The following is an 18,179-nucleotide window of genomic DNA, read 5'->3' on the forward strand; positions in this document are numbered from 1 at the left end:
TCACTTATGGCTCCTTGGTCCAGTATAAACATGATGTTCCACAAGTGTTGATTTATTTTGTGGGGAGAATATGCTCAAAATAACACAAATTATGAACTTTTCTGACTATATTAAACATTTGTTTCCCTCTGTAAAGTAATTTGTGTTATTCTCCCAGCCATGTGATGTTCATTGTTTACTCCCGAACACAAAATGACTGCTCACTTTAACTTAATAAGTGACAAATTAATTTAGGATTCAATGTCAAACATACCAAGGCATTTTCTGCTAATTTCCTCTTCAGTACTGTGGTAGGAGTCACCAATAGCCATATTAACTTCAAAATGTAAAACTGCACTGATCTCATTTAAACATTCTACTGCCTCCCCCCCACCCACCCCCCTCCAGCTATGGTTCAATGTAAAATATTGACCTTTAGAATAAATCATGGGGTCTAGAAAACAGATCATGCAACCTCAGATACTACAATCATATTCAGCCAGTTGTCCTGATCTGTTTCATGTGTATTTCAACTAAAACATCTGAAACGGAGATTGAATTCTGTAGGTGTCCTCTACAGGATACAATACAATCCAAATTTACATTTATTATCGCCCTTCACATCGGGAGGAAATCTTGAAGTGCTTGACACTGTGGCCAGGCACATTGGTTTGCTCTGGAGGAAGCTTCAACCTTTTTATAAACTAGAAATAACATCGATGAAAAAAGAAGAAAAACGTCTTAAAAAAAGGCCTCCAAATTCTTAGCAATATGGCAAAAAATGAATTTAATCTGCAACTGCACGTCTTCATTATTTAAATTATTTTTATTTCACCAAAGTGTTTGTATTTAATATTTTTCCTTCCCTCTTACACTGTTTGAGGCTGTTGACATTCTAAAACCGTTGCCATGTCAATGTTAAATTATGTTTAAACAAAGGCTAAATGATCAATTGATCGACACAGACCAGGCTGTTGTAGATAGCACATCATTCAATGTCCCACTGACTTCTATCTTGTGCTCCATCCTATACTGTATCTCTGCATATGACAAGATCATATTGTATTGAGTGTTGCATATCATCTGGATGACTGCCTATTTCCTTTTTGCCTATCTTACTTTGCTGCAAAACTGGAGTCTGATGATTTGAATCGAACACATCAAAAATCAGCTACAATAATATGATATAGTGTCTTATCAAACATTTCAAAGTATTTCACAGGATTCACTGTAAAATATTATGACTCGGTATTTGTAGATAGAAACAGCAACCAAATTGTGCACACCAATGTCCCTCGAACAGCAACAAAGTGAAAGACCAAATTTTAATCTGGAGCATTGTTGGGACAGGACATCACAAGATACTCCGTTCTGTTTTAAAATGGTGGCAGGGAACAAACTTAGATTTAACATCTTATCAGAATGACAGTATCTGACAATGCAGTGTTCTCACACTGTTGGATTGGGACGTTACCCTAGATTGTGAGTTCAACGTTCCAACATGCGGCTTGAACCCACAACTTTCTGATTCAGAGGCAAGAGTGTCTACCAATTAAGCCAGGCTGACACCTAAGCAGGACTTGATTTTATACACATACACAACAAAAACATTCAGACAGATACATTAGTGACCATTTACCACAGGGTAATAATAATAATAATAATCCTTGCATTTGATATAGCGCTTTTCACGTCAGGAGGACGTCCCAAAGCGCTTCACAGAACACACTGTAAAGTGAATTGACTGTATATTTGTGGGCGAACGCGGCAGCCAATTGCGCACAGCAATGTCCCACAAACAGTCATAGATTGAAAATGACCAATTTTATTATTGTTTTTGGTTTTGGAGGGATTATTATTAGGCTCTGTGTGGAGTAAGGAAACTTGCCCAAGGTTTCGCCCTCTGTCTGGAATTGAACTCAGGTCTCTCGCTTGCAAAGCGAGTGCTCTAACCACTGAGCTACAGGACTCCACAGTCCTGTATTATAATTATTGTAGTAGCTTCATAATTCATAATTCACATAATTCAGGTAAACGGTGCAAGGCTAACTTGTCTTCATGTTTGGTGTAGCCTGTCTAGCTGTAAAGCGAGCTTTTAAACATAATAATTTTAAGTTTAACATTCTTTGGCAGGCTAATGGATGGTACATACTTGTTTAATGTGATTGAAGAGTCAGCAGGCCCCTCTGCTCTTTGTGTAATATTTGAAAAAAATCCTGACATTTGGCGCAAGTTAGTGGAGTTCTGCTCATGGATAAGAACAGTGAGCCCCAGGCCAGAAGATCAAATCGCTGCCAAGAGTGTAACCAAACCACCAAAAGTCCTCAGATAGAAAACTCAAAAAGATGTGCCCTATAGTGATATCTAGCTGAAAGAGGGGGTGGATTTAGCATATCACCATTGAAAGTACAAGTATTTTTAAATTGAACAATGAATAAAATTCTGCTTTTTTAAAAAATTCCAATTCAAAGAATAAACCCACTTGATGAAAAGCAAAAGCCTCTAAAATGAACAATGAAGTATCTTCCTAGAACTTGCCTATTCTATTTCATTACCAAATCAAATGAAAAACTTTCTTCTATAGATTAAAACGGGTGGCAGTGGGGGTTACTTGACTGAAAAGATCCTGACCAACAGCCACTAATCCTTTCTGCTTTGGTTGGAGTTACATTTGCCCAGTACTGTTTGCATTCTGCTGTTGATGCATGAAAAATCACTGGCTTTACATGAAAGTAAAAATACTGATCCATAGTTGGGTTTAATAGACAACCATATAATGCAGACTTCAAATAGACATGCGATCCTTTGTGTTGCTTTGAGTGAAAAATATTAAATTCCAAACAAGTACATGGCCATTTTAAATGCAGTTGGTTCAGCGCTATGAAAGTCTGTTGGTCATGGTGTTAGTGTCAGGTCTTCATTTCATTGTTAAGTGCTTTGAAAAGGATGTCTGTACAAATTATATTCTCAGAAGATGACTTTTTAATTTTTGATATGTTTCACATCTTATCCCTTTGAACTACTCGCAATTGTTTTTAACCTTTTGGTACAGGGACATGTTAATAAAAAAAACTGTGATCACATCAAACCAAATATTCATGATTTTTTATAATTACAAGCTCCATTTATGCTTTATTCTGGGATAAGCCCAGTATGTATTCATACGTCTCCAATGGAAAACCTGCCAAAAAATGTTGCTCCAGTGTAAAGGCAGTACAAAAGCTCACCACAGGAAGCAGGGGGTCGATTACCAGTTTTACATTATAATGAAGGCAATGTAAACAGTGAACTGACAAAGCTAGTAGGTAAAGCTTCTCGCTGTTCCAAGCCAATAGAAATACCAATGTGATAGCATCTGCAACTTCTGACCTCAAGCCCTTGGCATCAGTCCATCAATTGGGCATGTGCACAGACTGAGCTATGGCCTTTATTTAGTTGAAGTGGAGCTAGACTGCTCTGAATGTAGTATATCTTCATTATCAAACTGAGTCAACATGAGCAACTGCAACTCAATGAATCCCAGTAAGACATCTCAGAGGCCCCAAATTTCTCTTATTATTATATTCAAGATTATTGTCTTGAACAGTTAAGATTTAAAAATGTAGAAATTTAATCTTAATTTGGAAGCTGCATTTCTGAGCAATTTTTAGATCCATAGAGATTTTTGGGGCATCAGGTGTGGTGTTGAAAAAGGCCAGCTTGTTGAACTGACCTTCAAAATTGTTTCTGAAATTGTTAAATTATTACCGCGAGGCTATTTTCTTTAACCCCTCCCTCGATAGTCTTGCAAGGTATAAATATTTATTAAAATTGACATGGGGGGAGGGGGAAAAACAGAAATCCCAAGGTTTCACAAGGAAAGGGTGAAAATTAGCAAAATGCACAAATATGAAGTGAGTAGAAAGGCAGCAACAAACAAACAAGTCAAAAGTAAGTATTCGACTACCCGTTAAGCAGATTCAAAAGGTCTACAGACAAGACTTCAATGATTCGAGATATTAAAAAATAATTTGGCACAATATATAATAATATGTTATTAAAGTAAGTACAACTATGTAAAATATGCATGTGGTTCTTTCACTTTGTGCCTTGGTTAACCACTTCACAATAGAACACAAGATAATTGGGAACATACCTGAAGTTCAGTTTGAAAAAAGAACTTTTGTGGGCACTGCGAACAGTCGTAAATCTTATCTTCCTGCCCATGCACTGCGAAGATATGCTGCTGCAGTTTGTTTGCCTGTACAAAGACTGAAAATAATTGGACATGATCAGAGGTGCATTTGCTGCAAAAGTTGGCTGCCATTCTTGTCTGCACATCTATTATTACCAGCACATTGAGCCAAATCCCCCACAGATCTTGTGATATTTATCAATAAATCATTTTTTTGTTTCACTAAATTTAATCCACTATGTAGACGAGATTAATAATTTAACATTTCAAGACTGATGCTTCATTTATTTATAACAGTGCTGAATACTGTAGCTCTTTGTAATCTGCATACTCAACTGGGTGCTGTGGTTTGCAACATGATGATAATTATTGGACGTCTGAAATGCCTTCGTCGAATAATTATAACTAAGTTATTTCAAACCATCACAAAAACAAGAGATTCATGGAAAGCATCATCTGTCTATACACTTGTATACATTCTATAAAAAACAATGATGGTATCTTCTTGTGAAATCATCACTGTAGTAACCTCTTTGCAGAAATCATCCTATAATAGATAATGTTATCACACATCTAGCATTCATTTCAGGCACTAATACAACATTTGGGAGTAATTATCACCACTCTCCATTCTTAACATAAATTTCCATGCATTTTCATGTATGTTGTGCTGATCTGACTAAAGTAAGCATGAAATATTGTCCTAAAATAACGGCATGTGTCATATTTAGATATAACTGATGGCTGACTACCGATATGAGGGTTAAATATAACTGTGTAATGCTGTGGGTTAACGTCTGTTTTTCTATCTCTGGAATCAGAATTACAATCTGGTCCAGATTGAGGGAACAAAAGTCTTCTGTTGCAGATGATCGTGAGAATCCCACATCGAGTCAGTGTGAGCAGCATTATCCAGTTCCTAGTGTGTATGGGCACACGGCACAAAACTGCCCCATAGTTTGGCAAGTTAGTGGAACATTACAAGAGAGGTAGAAATTTTATGCAGGGATTTTTCAACTGAAAAGCAAAAAAAATTGAAAGCTTTGTCATTTAAGACCTTGCTGAAGGTTACCGTTTCAACAACATGCAGTTTGAAAACCAATAAAAGCAACAGCTTCTTCTCACAAGATTGTGTGTTTGATTGTTATGACAGAAATAAAATAATATGCTACTGATAAACTAAAAGTCCTTAATTAGCTCCAAATGGATAAGAATATGGTGCCACCAATATGACTCTGGGTAAAATGGGTCACTCTAGGTATAATGCTGCAAACCACAAGTGAAGCAGGAATATAATGTTCAATTAATTTTCACTTGATAAAATATAATGAAAATATCATTATAAATAAAAATAATATTTAGTGCGAAAGTATTTATTTTGCAAAATAATTAATTGTGTGCATTGAATCCCATTTATGGTATCTACCCTGTACGTTAGTGTGCTTCATCTTATGTAGTTGGTTTGCGTTCTGTATCATCAGTTGATACGCTGGGAGATGAAAGTGCATCCAATTCCAGATTAAGGGAATATGAACTGAGGTTGATAGTGAAATATTGCCAGTGATTGCTGCCTCTACCTCAGGGACACTTAGGACTTTGGCCATTCCACTGGAAGGCACAATGACTTTTATTGTAACTTCTAATTATGAGCAATTTAGTTTTAACACTATCAGATGCAAGGTGCTGGCTGGAGAGCTTTCATCCTGGCTAAGAGAATCCAAATTATACTGTGCAGGAATTCACAGAGCAGTTACCCACCTGGCTGAGACCAGTGCGAATGACATTCAAAGTGTCTGTTAATCCGTCATGCAGTAAAGACTGCAAGCTATGCCCTAAACTTAGCCAAATCGACACTCAATATCAGCCATAATATCAGTATGAATTTGGAAACTGGTTTTCCACAGTTCTTACAAAGAACCACCTTGCAAATCATGACTGAATTTGAGAAAATTCCACAAATTTGCGCCATCTTCTTGGGGAGAAATTCCATCTGGGTCCAGATTCATTCTATTTTTCTAGCATTTTAGAAATGTCCAGAACTTTGAAGTTGTTTACTGTTGCTGGCTTCAAAATAAGGCTCAATGTAAGAAATTGTCAGATTCTGTATGCTCCAAAATGCTACTTGACAAGAGTAAATCTAGATGTAAATGGAATTTCTTCTCACTAAAATTTTCAGAAAATTGGACGTTAAGGTTAAGACTAGGTGGGATTTTGAGTCTAATATGCTCCAATTCCTATGCTAGCAAAACCCCAAAAAGCTGTAAAGACTTCTATTCTGCAGCAACTAATCTAAGCAAATCCAAAGAATCCAAGCGCCAGTGATATTCGGCTGCACGTATGACTGAATTACTGCACCAATTTTGATTGCAGAAACATGTTCAGTGGATTGAATTCTTGCCGAGTGGGGGTCAAATACACTTATGCAAACCTATTAAGGCATTTCACAAATCCTGCTTGCTCGTCTGCACAACATTTTCCATGTGGACCTTGTCATACAGGACAGCTCCCCATGTGTTGAAGCTCATAAAACACTAAAGCCCATATCCATATCCTGTTAATGTAAAATAATTATTTCCTTGATAGAAGGTAATAAGATGTGTGTCTTCTTCCTCCTGCCCCTGACCTCCTTCTCCTGAATTCACAGTATTAAACGTTCATTGTGACTGATGTACTTTGCCCTTCAATTGCAAGATACTTATCCTTTCAGGCAAACTAGCCATTTTTCCCAAATGTGTTATCTACTTTTACTGTTGAGGAAAATGTTGGGAGTCAAGCAAGTTAACACAGGCATTGAAATCAATTTGGCTTTAATAATCTTAAAAGTTATTGCAAATAATAAATCTGCAAAGTTACAATGCTTTTACTGGGAAAATGTTGCTTTCTGCTCTCATGTTGCAGAATTGCTAGTCATTATTATTCTGTGACATTCACCCACTTTTTAAAAGGCTGTCAACATCAAGTTACATTTTAATTCCAAAACTATTGTTCAAATTCGAAAGCTACAGTATTATGCACAAAAAAGGAAAGAGCCAATAAACACCCTCCAACAATAAAAATGCGCTGCATGTGTCTTACCTGTGAAACAAACTGGGCATTTAAAGGTACCTCCCATTCCTTCGAAGCTGTGCTCAATCAAGTGACACAGCAGCTTTGCAGGAGAATCAAACATCTGGTTACACAGTTTGCACTCATGATTGATGCCTTCCTCTGTAAAGTTGAAAAAATACAACCTGTTAGTTAAAGAACAATACAGAAGTGACTGAAATAGTGCTGATTCAATCTAATTAGATCTGTTACGATAAGAGAGTGGTAACGGAAGAACTGTAAGCATAATAATGGTTTAATATTCAGTTCAGTTTCATTATGGCTATTCAGCTTAGATGTGCAAGTGTGCACTGTGTCCTCCAGAGTCAATATGTCAAAGACACCCATCTTTATCTGATAAACACTTAAAACATACCAGGAATCTGCAATAGGTTCTAACAATTAAACCGTAAGAAAACACTGACAATACAAATCAAACAAGTGGGTTTACATCTTTATCTGACCTCGTCTTAAAAAACACAAGCTTTTAAAAACGCCAACTGTTGTACAGTTTCACAAAATTCCTGTTTTCTGGATATTTTTGGCAGCTGAAGATGAGCATTTGGAGATGACAGATTTATCACATCCTATCAGATTTGATGACAGCAGATTAGGACCCTGCTGATTCTTGGTAACAGCCTGTCACCAAACCAGGATTAGTTGCACTGACCACAGATGTTTTTGATTGGATAGACCTAACACCTTCCCTACTGTGCTTTTAGAAGCAGTGAAGCTGAAGCTACACACATCAGTTTTACAACAAGTATGTGTTAATGTTTGGTTTCTTTAGCAGACAGACAATTCAAACAGGCAACAGAAAATGAATGATGCACTGTCATTTAATTACAACGAGTTACATCAGATACATTTCTGAACGGGTCAGGCTCCATAAACAGCAGTGTACTCCATCACTGAACCAACCAGCATTAACAGTTCAAAGAAACAGATTAAAAGGAAACTAATATTACAAATACACTTTTTTTTGCTGATTTTTTCTCTGACCTCTCCTGAAGGTGACGACTCACACAGCGTATGGTCCCAGGCAACGGTGGCAACTTTGCAGTACCTAGCTTTGTAATTATTCCTTATGTACAAGGTAAGCTGCAATCTAAGATACACAGGACACATCAGAGGCTGATAAGATAATGTGGAAAAGCCTTGTCCTGTCCTTAATGTCTTCGCATGCAGACTTGTACCAGAGGATTTCTCAATAATGAATAAGATCAATGATTATAACTAATAATCCGGGCAATTGGTATTTGTGCTTATAATGTCAAAACAATATGTCTTCCCCTTCCTAGGAAAGGGAACACCTAAATCAACTTTTTTGACCTAGTGCTGTTTTAACCCTTGGTATGTTACCTGGCTTTTATTAACACACTTACTTACCCTTTTTTTTAAATATGAAGTTTGAAAAGAGACACACATTTGTTTTAACCTTAGATTCTCACCATCCAGGGAAATTAAAATCTCCTTGGTCTGAATGATTTCATAAATTCACTTTAAATTATTCTAAAACATTAATTCTATTCATCCCATCATTTTCTGCCCCATTCCCTGTCTTTTTTTAAAAATTCAACTACATCCAGACCCTCACCATCCATTTTAGAGCACTTTAAGAACACTTTAAGGCCCTTTCTTTAGTCCACCAAAAGCCAAAAGAATGGCTGCATTTCAAAAATATCAACCATCGACCCATTTTTGTGTATCAAAAACAGGAAGACAATGGTAATGGATGGCAGAGCTCCTCGGAGAAGCATATCCGGATGAGTACCGTCACCCACAGAGCTCTAAGGACCACTTTCCTTGGATGGTTAATAGGCTGATTATATACGAGAGAAAAGAATTCCTGCTTAACCTAGTTTAGTGATGTCACTTGAGGTTAATTATTTGTAATGTGGTGAATTCTATTGACCAGGGAATTATTTATGGTGATGAGAAAATGCAGGAAGTTTCAGAGAAGTCTTCATGTTCCAGAGCCATGTAAAGACCAGAACTTAGTGGGGTAACGAACAAACCTGTATACCACCACATTACAGCACTCAAAATGATAAATGCAAGATATTACATATAGGAAGTAAAGAACTGCATATACTCCATGGATGGGATACAACTTGCCAAGAGAGAAGCTGAGAGGGATCTAAGGGTGTTAGCTGACTCATCGCTCACTATGTCAAAACAATGTAAAAGCATAACCAAGGCAAGCAGGATGTTGGTCAAATCGTTCGAGTTGAGATCCCCAGAAGTTATCCTCAAGCTATATAGTGCTCCGGTTAGGCCTAGGTTACTGCATCCAGTTCTGGTTGCCACATAGTAAGGAAGCTGCCCATCCCTTGAGACAGTATAAAAGAGAGCAAAGAGGATGATCCTCACCATTAGTGGACTGAGCTAAGAGCAAAGAATAGACAAGCTAGGGTTATTCGGTCTTGAAATGAGACATATCAGAGAGGACCTTATCTAGGTATACAATATTTTAAGTGGGAAAGTGAACTAACAGTACTGTCCCAAGACAGCTGAAGGAAAGGGCAGGTTTAGGGTTGCAAAAGGAAAATTTTGGACAGACGTCTTTATTCAGAGATTAATTAATGACTGGAACAGTTTACTAGGAAGGGTGGATGCGATAAGGACACGATACTCATTTAAATAAAACAGCTCAATGCTGTGATGGGAGTATTATAGGGTGGGTGTTCTGGAACGGTGAGATCAAATCGGCTGAGGGCCTGCTTCATCTGAACTATTCTTGTGATCGTGTGAATGTGGGTTGGCATACCATCGTGCTGTAGTACTACATGCCACCACCTGTAGGGCCTCTTCATTCAGAGGTATGACAGGATACTGCATTTAATCATTGGAACTATCATTTTAAAAATAGGTTGTCCTCTTTATATATTAAAGAATGCAATCAATAAAATAGCTAATGTAATACAAACATTAACACAAAAAGAAATACTACTTCAAGCGATCCATATATGCATATATGCAAATACGCATGGTGATTCACTGATTTCCTGCATCAACCATGCAATAATGCAGAGAATAAATATTTGGTTAATTTATATGCAAAGTGTACTTAAGGGAGTCAGTGTTGTTGGCATTGCATTAAAACCATAAAAGCTTTACATTTTCCAATTCCGAGAAAACAAAGAATTAATCCCCTCGCCCGCACAAAGTTACTGCTGGAGCATATACATATATAATCTTTTAGAATCGACAGAATTTATAATAAAGGTATTTATTTATTTTGCTTCTAAACATTAAATGAAGTGGAATAAACAGTCTGCTGACTTCTCACTCGTGGCAGTTATGATCTACTATTGCACTCCTCAGAAACTGTCACCACAGATGAATGCACTAGTATAAATATTGTCTAGAATCCCCTTAGGGAACAATGTCTGCTACATTTCATGTTGTTTACATTTCAAAGCAACTATATAGTCCTATGAACAATAATTATTGATTAATTGATTAAAATAACAATCACATCCCCCCATTTCTATGTTAAACAAATGCTAATGAATTTTGAAAGCAGATCAGTATGTTCAAAACAAGGGTACAAGCTATATCAATGGCTAAAAGTCATAAATTACTGTGCTGTTAGAAAAAATCTAAGCAAATATGAGTTCGCAGCAGGGAACTAATAATGCGCCTCCAGCTGTTCCAGTTAACCTGCAAATGTGGCCATCTGCACCTCAGGAGAGAAAGAGAAAGAAAGATAGTGCCAGGGAGAAAGAGAAGGAAATACCGCCAACGCAGGCACAAAGCCGACACCCAGAGCAGCAGGGGTGACCTTGCTACTTATGACCAGGCAGCCACACACTGTACTAACAAAGAAACTACAGTAATAGTCCACTTGCTATCGGATAATAGCTTTGTAACAGTCATTCCATTCCTCTATTATTTTGTGGTTTCTGTACTTGGGAGCGAATGAACATTTCCTTTTTAATAATCATGTTCTCGTCCTGTGGTACTTGTTTATTAATGTTATACAACTCTATATAAATCACACAGTAATAAACACACTGAGGTAATTCTCAAGTCCTCTAAAACCTCTCAAATTAAAATGAGATTTACTGTAAGTCTGTTAAATCAGTATGATAAGCACCAAGTTGGCTGACATACCAGGACCTATATACTGTATTCATTATTTTTTTTACACATAAAAATCAGAAATCAATATAGAAATGATCAGAAATTCACAACCTAGAGTTGGATGCAAAGGTTTTAGGAATACCTGTATTCATTTTGAAACACTGGATCTAAGAGTGGGCAAAAGAATGATGTTGACTTTGGCTATCATGTACAGTTACGCATTTTATATCTAAAACTGGTGTTTGACAAATTAATCCGAGCTATCACCTCCTCCAGGTGGGATCAGGGGCTGAGCTCCAATGTGATTCGTTCTGGCTCAAGCCCGATTTATACTGAACATTTGGCAGCAAATTACCACCAAACTTTTAGTGACTTACCACAAAAAAGCACCATAAAAACTGCAAGGATACTATTTTCATAGATGGAGGTATTATTTCCACAATTATTTTAAAACGACTCATTCACTTCATGACTGTTAAAGGGACAGTGCTTTGTACAAATCGGCTGCTGGTTTGCCAACAAATACATATACACCACACTTTCAAAAAACCTGGGAAGCACTATGTGACATCTCAATGTGATAAGGTGCTATATCAAATGCAATAATTAAACCTTTCTACACATTGACGGATTAGAAATTGAATTCAAACAGTGCTGTAAAAATAATAGAAATATTTCTCAAATTAAGTTGATTTTTTAAAGTGTAAAAATTCAAACAATGAAATCAGTTCATATATTTTGCGTTTGAATTCACTAAATAATTTAGTTGGGCAGCAAAGAAGAGAGAGAGAGAAAAACAACAAAAACAGGTATTCTATTATCGGAGTTGGGGGTGGGAAGTTGGTGTTTAAATTCCGACTCACTGAATACTGCAAAAATATCCATTCTTATACCCAAAATGAAGCTTGCTGTATGAGATCAATCAGAAGGCACATATTTTAAAATGAGACTTATTGAAATGGTCTTCCATTACCACATTTAAATCACCTACTACTATTGCATGATTTTGCATTCATTTTAAATCAGGGATGAGAATTCATCAGAAAAGACACAAATCTAAAACCTCACAGCAAAAAAAAACAACTGTGCTCAAGTCAGATCAGTACAAATTACATTCCCTTTTGGGAGTTGAACCAAAAATATTTTGCAAATACTCACTTCAATTTTCTTTAAATCACTTTTTTAAAATAAAAGATAGATTTTAATAATATTTGATTTGATTTTAGGGGTGACAACTGTAAGTAAATAGAGGGCTTAATACAGTTTGTGGTTATGAGAAGCAGTTCTCATCTGTTTAAAAGCTGTGGGTTTGCCAAATTAAAGTAAGAATTACAATTAAACACGAATGGCTAAGAGCCTGAAAGAGAAAAGCTACATCATCAGCCATAAAGTTTGATAAAACGTGAATGATTAATGAAAGACAAAAAATAAAACATTAAAATAGTTATATCCTTTGGAGGCCTTTTTAAAAAAAAGACTTTGCTGACTTGGGATTCACAATTTTGCACATTTGCAAGACTAGAGATCCCAGCATTCACAGACCAATATCTAGCCAGCCAGAAGGCAACAGGAGGCCTATCATACCTTTTCTTTTGGTAACAGTTTGTTAAGAAGCTGCTGAATACATCATTTACCCCAGTCATGAGATAAAAATGATACTTCCTACAAAGTGCCTCAGCCAAATGATTACTGTTTGTTCCCGTGCAATGGTAATGTTCTCTCTTCATAAAAAATATTGAAGCAGTCTTTTAGGCAAATGGTTTTAAGAGTAATGCTGAAGAAATGGTTTATTTTTTTGAGGCACAATTGACTCAAACAGGAGATCTTAACTGTAATACCTTTGGAAGTTAGATGACTCACATCATAAAAGCTATTTCATGAACTTGGAAGTTCTTGGTACCCGAGCAATGTGGAAAAGTCTAAAATTTGAATGGAAGCAAATAAAACAAAAGAAAAGTATTCATTACAGTTATTCTATGGGCTGTAGAATATTTCTAGGGCTTATTGTGGATAATCAAACTATCATCCCAATCATTGGCTACAACAAAAAAGCAAACTGCCAAGTTGCATAAACAAAGAGATGAAGTACAGATCAAATGAGGTTATATTGGGGTCTAATTTGCAAAGAATTTATCGAACTCTGCATGCACCAGGATGTGTGTTTAAACTTCCTCCTCCTTTGGCTGCAATCTTAAGGAAGTCGGTAATGAAATTGGTTCCAATGAGTCGGTAATGAATGAAGTCCCAGGGGATTGGGAGAATGTGTAGGATATTGATATTTCAGAAACCTTGAAAATCAGACCTCATTGTTGGTGCACAAGGTGGCGGCCAGATCTTTTTTGAAGAACTGTACACTTGTACTCTATCCCTCTCTCTTCAACTTTAAAACGAGTCCTACCTATAGCCTTGTTCCTGCATCTAAGTCTCTCATATGAAAAATAATATAGGAAGGATATTCCTACCTTTGAGAGGGCACAAAAATAAGTAGAAATTAGATATCAGCTGTATGAGTTGGTGTTATTTTGGGGACAATTTGGAAATATTCTCTTAGGAACCATGCTAGTGTAAATAAGAAAGAAGTGTAAATCAGTGTTGCAGTAAAAGGGGAGGGGGTAATTTTTGTTATTGTTACTAATGTTCAATATTAGAACATAGAATTCAAGTTCTTGCATTAAATGTTTGTTCCATTGTTACACAAAAATAAATTCTATTTTTCTTTTCACTACAGAAATGCTCCTTCAAGCCACAAATGTCCAGCAAGTATCTCAAAACATGAAACACCATTGCATTCTTCTTTTCTAAATTAACGAAGGAATATAGCATTTCATTTTTAATTGAGGCAGACAGGAACACAGAAGTATAAAAGTAGACTTATATATTCTCTTTGACCGTGCCTTCAGCTCCCCTCTCGACTCTCTACCCCCTCCTCGCTCCCTCCCTTCCCCTCCCCTCACCCTGACCATTTCCCCCCAATGCTCGGGTCCTGACCCAACTGTCCAGCGCCTTGGGACGTCCTCCCGACGTGAAAGGCGCTCAATAAATGGAATCTTGTTGTTGTTGTTGTTATTAACTTTTTCCACTTTACTATAATAATAATTATATTATTATTATTATTATAACTCTTTCCTCTCCCCCTCTTTTATGGACACCACATCATTCCCAGTTAAGGCAAAGAGATTGGAGGTAACCCATTCCCTGGGCTAGTTGCAATCTGTGCAGCTTTTTCTTTTCTCTGCAATTCACCCTCGGGACTTAATCGGTAACGGAACAAAAAAATAACATAAATCCACAACTTACCAGCAACATCTTGGTACATCTTACTGCATCAAGCTGCCCTACCACTTTCCAACTCAAAAATAAAGCAACAGCACCCATAAAATATTTAACACCACACATTACAGTTTGAAATATGTGACGATCTTAATTGAACTTCTTTTCTCCAAAGACACCCTATGCAGTTTAGTGATCTGTATCTGCTGTTAAATTTGTCTTATTAATGTTGCTTTAAAACAGCTGTATTCTTTTAGTGTAAATTTATGAAAATCTTCAAGCCTAATCCCATGAGCCCAGTTGCAGTGGGAACATTCAACAACCTTAGCTGTATATAGACTAGACTTATTGAACCACAGCCCCCAAAATGATAGTCTAATGACTGGAGGCTAGGACATATTGAGTATTAGCCGCATGTAGTTGCAAATAAACCCACAAGAGAGGGCAGCAGCTTGTACGTAAATGGATTCTGTTGTGAATGCTCAATGTTTTTCGCTGTGTATAATCACACCCAATTTCTAAAAACTCAAAATTAAAATGTCTGAGCTTTTGTATTTATGGCAACATCTATACTACAGTATGGCTCCTTCTTGAAGTTGGAGTCATTTACTTCAAACTAACGCATTTAATGGTGAACAGATCTTTGAGAATATACCACAGGGATGTGGTTCAGCCACATGTAACTCAATATATGTCAACAGCTGTAAAAATATTGGTTGGGGAAGGCAGAAAAAATCCATACACACAGATCATGTGCCCTGCTTACTAGTTATAAGTGCTTTCAGATTTCCCCCTTGCAAACAGTAATTGGGTAATTCTGGCATGAGGAGTCATAAAAGCAGAGGTTTTCTTTGAGGTTGGATGATCAAAAAGGTTGTAAATGAAAATGATCTTAATGTCTGAGGCCTACTGAGTGACCATGGCTCTGTGTGTAGCATAAGGGGTTGTTCTAATCTTACCAACTGCAATGTTTCAGCAGCCCATATTCCTGGGGAGTTCACAACTCCCCAGGGTGAATATACAGTAAATTCTAGCTAATCCCCTCTGCATACAAATGAGCCCCTGGTACTTGAAAACTACAGGACCAGACGGCTTGAATACACTGCTGGCTTTCTGGTCATATGCTTTAGCAAGCAAACACAAAAAAACGATAAACAACCGAAGACTGCATGATATACAATAGAAGCCTGACTTTGCCAAGTACGATTTCAGATAAAGTTTACAAAACTGTCTAGAAATGCTGAAGTCAAAATGCCTGCAGTATAGTCCCTACACATGAATCCTATCCACTGCAATCATTGTGGCTGAGTTGGGAATTCAAGCTCACCACAGTCTGGAGTCCAGTCCAGGCTATATTCCCTTCCCTCACTCAGCTAGACGCATGCTTCCTTGTGAAATCAAAAGGCTTACTGTCAATCTTCTAATGGTGCAGCCTTCCTGCTATGATATGTATGGAGGTGATGAGGAATCAGAATGCTGCTCTGGCACCACCATGCAGCCCTGAGGTTTTGCCCAATACAGCTGGGGACTTTATAAAAGTAGAGCTTGTCTGCTTTCATGTATGTTCTAACTGCTAAAATCTCTCAGTTGTATTGCAGTGCGCAAACTGTGTAGAAAAAGAACAATGGCTTCATGAAAATCATTGCTCATACTGCTTCACTGAAATCCCAAATGCTTCTTGCCTGACGGTTAGTTTGATTTTCCTTAAATATAAATTCACAATAGCATATTGTATTCGTGCATTGGGCTTCCTTCACCACTTTAGCACCACTATTAGTGGGAAGAAAATGTGTACTTTGTATGAAAATAAATTGCTCTGTATAAAATAAAATTGTATCGTTTATAGTATGATCACTGCTAATTACAATTACAAATGTCCAAAGGAACAATAGCAATTCTCGTAATTTAAAAAAATTGTACATTGTTCAGTCATCTTTCTGTGAGGATTGCTTTTTGTAAATATTACACTAAAAGTAAGCAGATTAATTCTATTTAAGTTAGTCTAGCTGTGTTGCCTACAATTTATAAAATATATAAAATATAACGACAGACTAGTCACATGCAAATTGTACAATGCTTTCTTATTAGGTTATTCAAACATCATGAACATTCTTGAATCTTGAACAAAATTGCAATGCAGTACTATTCGTGAAAGAATCAAAGAACATTAATGAAAACATAAGCTGTTATGGTAAGAAACACAAGTGTGACTAGCTTTTGTCTCGTACGATTGATTTTATCAAAACAACATTAAAATTCACCAAAAAGAGAGAAAATATGTAATAAACCTTCAACTCTTCAACATAATCTCATTTCCAAAGCATTCTGAAATACAAGAAACAATATTTTAAAACCACCAATAGCTTTTTAAAAAAAATGTCAAGATGGAAAATAAAGGTTTCATTTCTGTACCGTATGATGTAAAGAAATGAAAGAGCAGAGCAAAATAGATTCCAACCATTAGATGATCAGATTATTTGAACTGATTTAAGACATTTCAGTTATTTCTCAAAAAAAACTAAGTGTTGCTAATTTTTTTCAGCACCAGCAGCAGCAGAAATAATTTGGCAACACATGCACCTATTTATGGGACAGGAACTAGAAAATAAATCATTTAGCCCAATTTTTCCTTCCCCATGGGTGCAAAAGATAATTTCACTGCCCACTGATGTGGTAATTCACCACAGTGAAATAAAAAATGACAAATCACTATGGCCCAGTGGCCCAGCAGGTTAGTGCATTAACACACTGCGCCACCGAGTTCTAGGACTGAGGCTTGCGCCTCAGAAGCCCCATGAGGTGGGTTCAAAGCTTGAGCTGTGTGACGACGCACAGAGAAAAGGCAAATCATTTCCCCAGAAGGAAGGGGAGCAAGAGATGGTAGTGTCGCTCATTTGTACAGAGTGGCTGAAGAATAGCACTTGACAACTTGAATTACAAGCTACTTCTCTGTCGTTCTTATTCTCTTGGTTGAACATTACAGAGAATTAGAATACCTGAAAATGTGATTTAAAAAGGCATGCTACTTGTTGAAATGGCTGAATTACTCGATTACTAGTCTAATTTTTTATATTGCATTCAAAATTCAATCAACATTCCTGAGTAACACTCAAAATATAGCCTAAAGACAGTTAAGTCTGATCACAGTATAAAAGCATGAAAAATTGTGGATATCCTGGCAAAACACAGGCCTTTATTTGCAGTAAAAGAGTCACATGAAAGGATATTTTTCTGTGAACTCTCGCTTGCTTTTGCTGTAGGGACAAATGTCCCTGCAGTGAGTGCCTGTAACAGGGGGGAAATAATTAAAGGGAGACAACAAATAGTGAATGGGAAATCCAAAACAAATCTAGAATAATCCCTCCAAAACAAAACAATAATAAATTGGTCATTTTCAATCTACGACTGTTTGTGGGACGGACATTGCTGTGCTGCCGCGTTCGCCCACAAATATACAGTCAATTCACTTTACAGTGTGTTCTGTGAAGCGCTTTGGGACGTCCTCCGACGTGAAAAGCGCTATATCAAATGCAAGGATTATTATTATTAGAATGAGAAAGCTAACTGAAAGCACACACAAAAA

The 18,179-nt window shown here is 36.9% G+C and overlaps 1 protein-coding gene across 3 annotated transcripts in view; it reads right to left on the reverse strand.

The window, feature by feature from the left end:
* znf423 (zinc finger protein 423) overlaps nt 1–18,179 on the reverse strand; it is a 128,338-nt gene that overhangs the window by 11,540 nt on the left and 98,619 nt on the right. For all 3 annotated transcript variants that reach the window (XM_007889432.2, XM_007889430.2, XM_042340318.1), the window contains 2 exons: nt 7,229–7,360; nt 4,115–4,230 (listed from right to left, as the gene is read on the reverse strand). In XM_007889432.2, coding sequence (XP_007887623.1) covers nt 4,115–4,230; nt 7,229–7,360 — 248 coding nt within the window. The remainder of the gene's footprint in view (nt 1–4,114; nt 4,231–7,228; nt 7,361–18,179) is intronic.

This window comes from Callorhinchus milii, unplaced genomic scaffold, assembly GCF_018977255.1.
Source record: "Callorhinchus milii isolate IMCB2004 unplaced genomic scaffold, IMCB_Cmil_1.0 Scaffold14, whole genome shotgun sequence".
NCBI lineage: Eukaryota > Metazoa > Chordata > Chondrichthyes > Chimaeriformes > Callorhinchidae > Callorhinchus > Callorhinchus milii.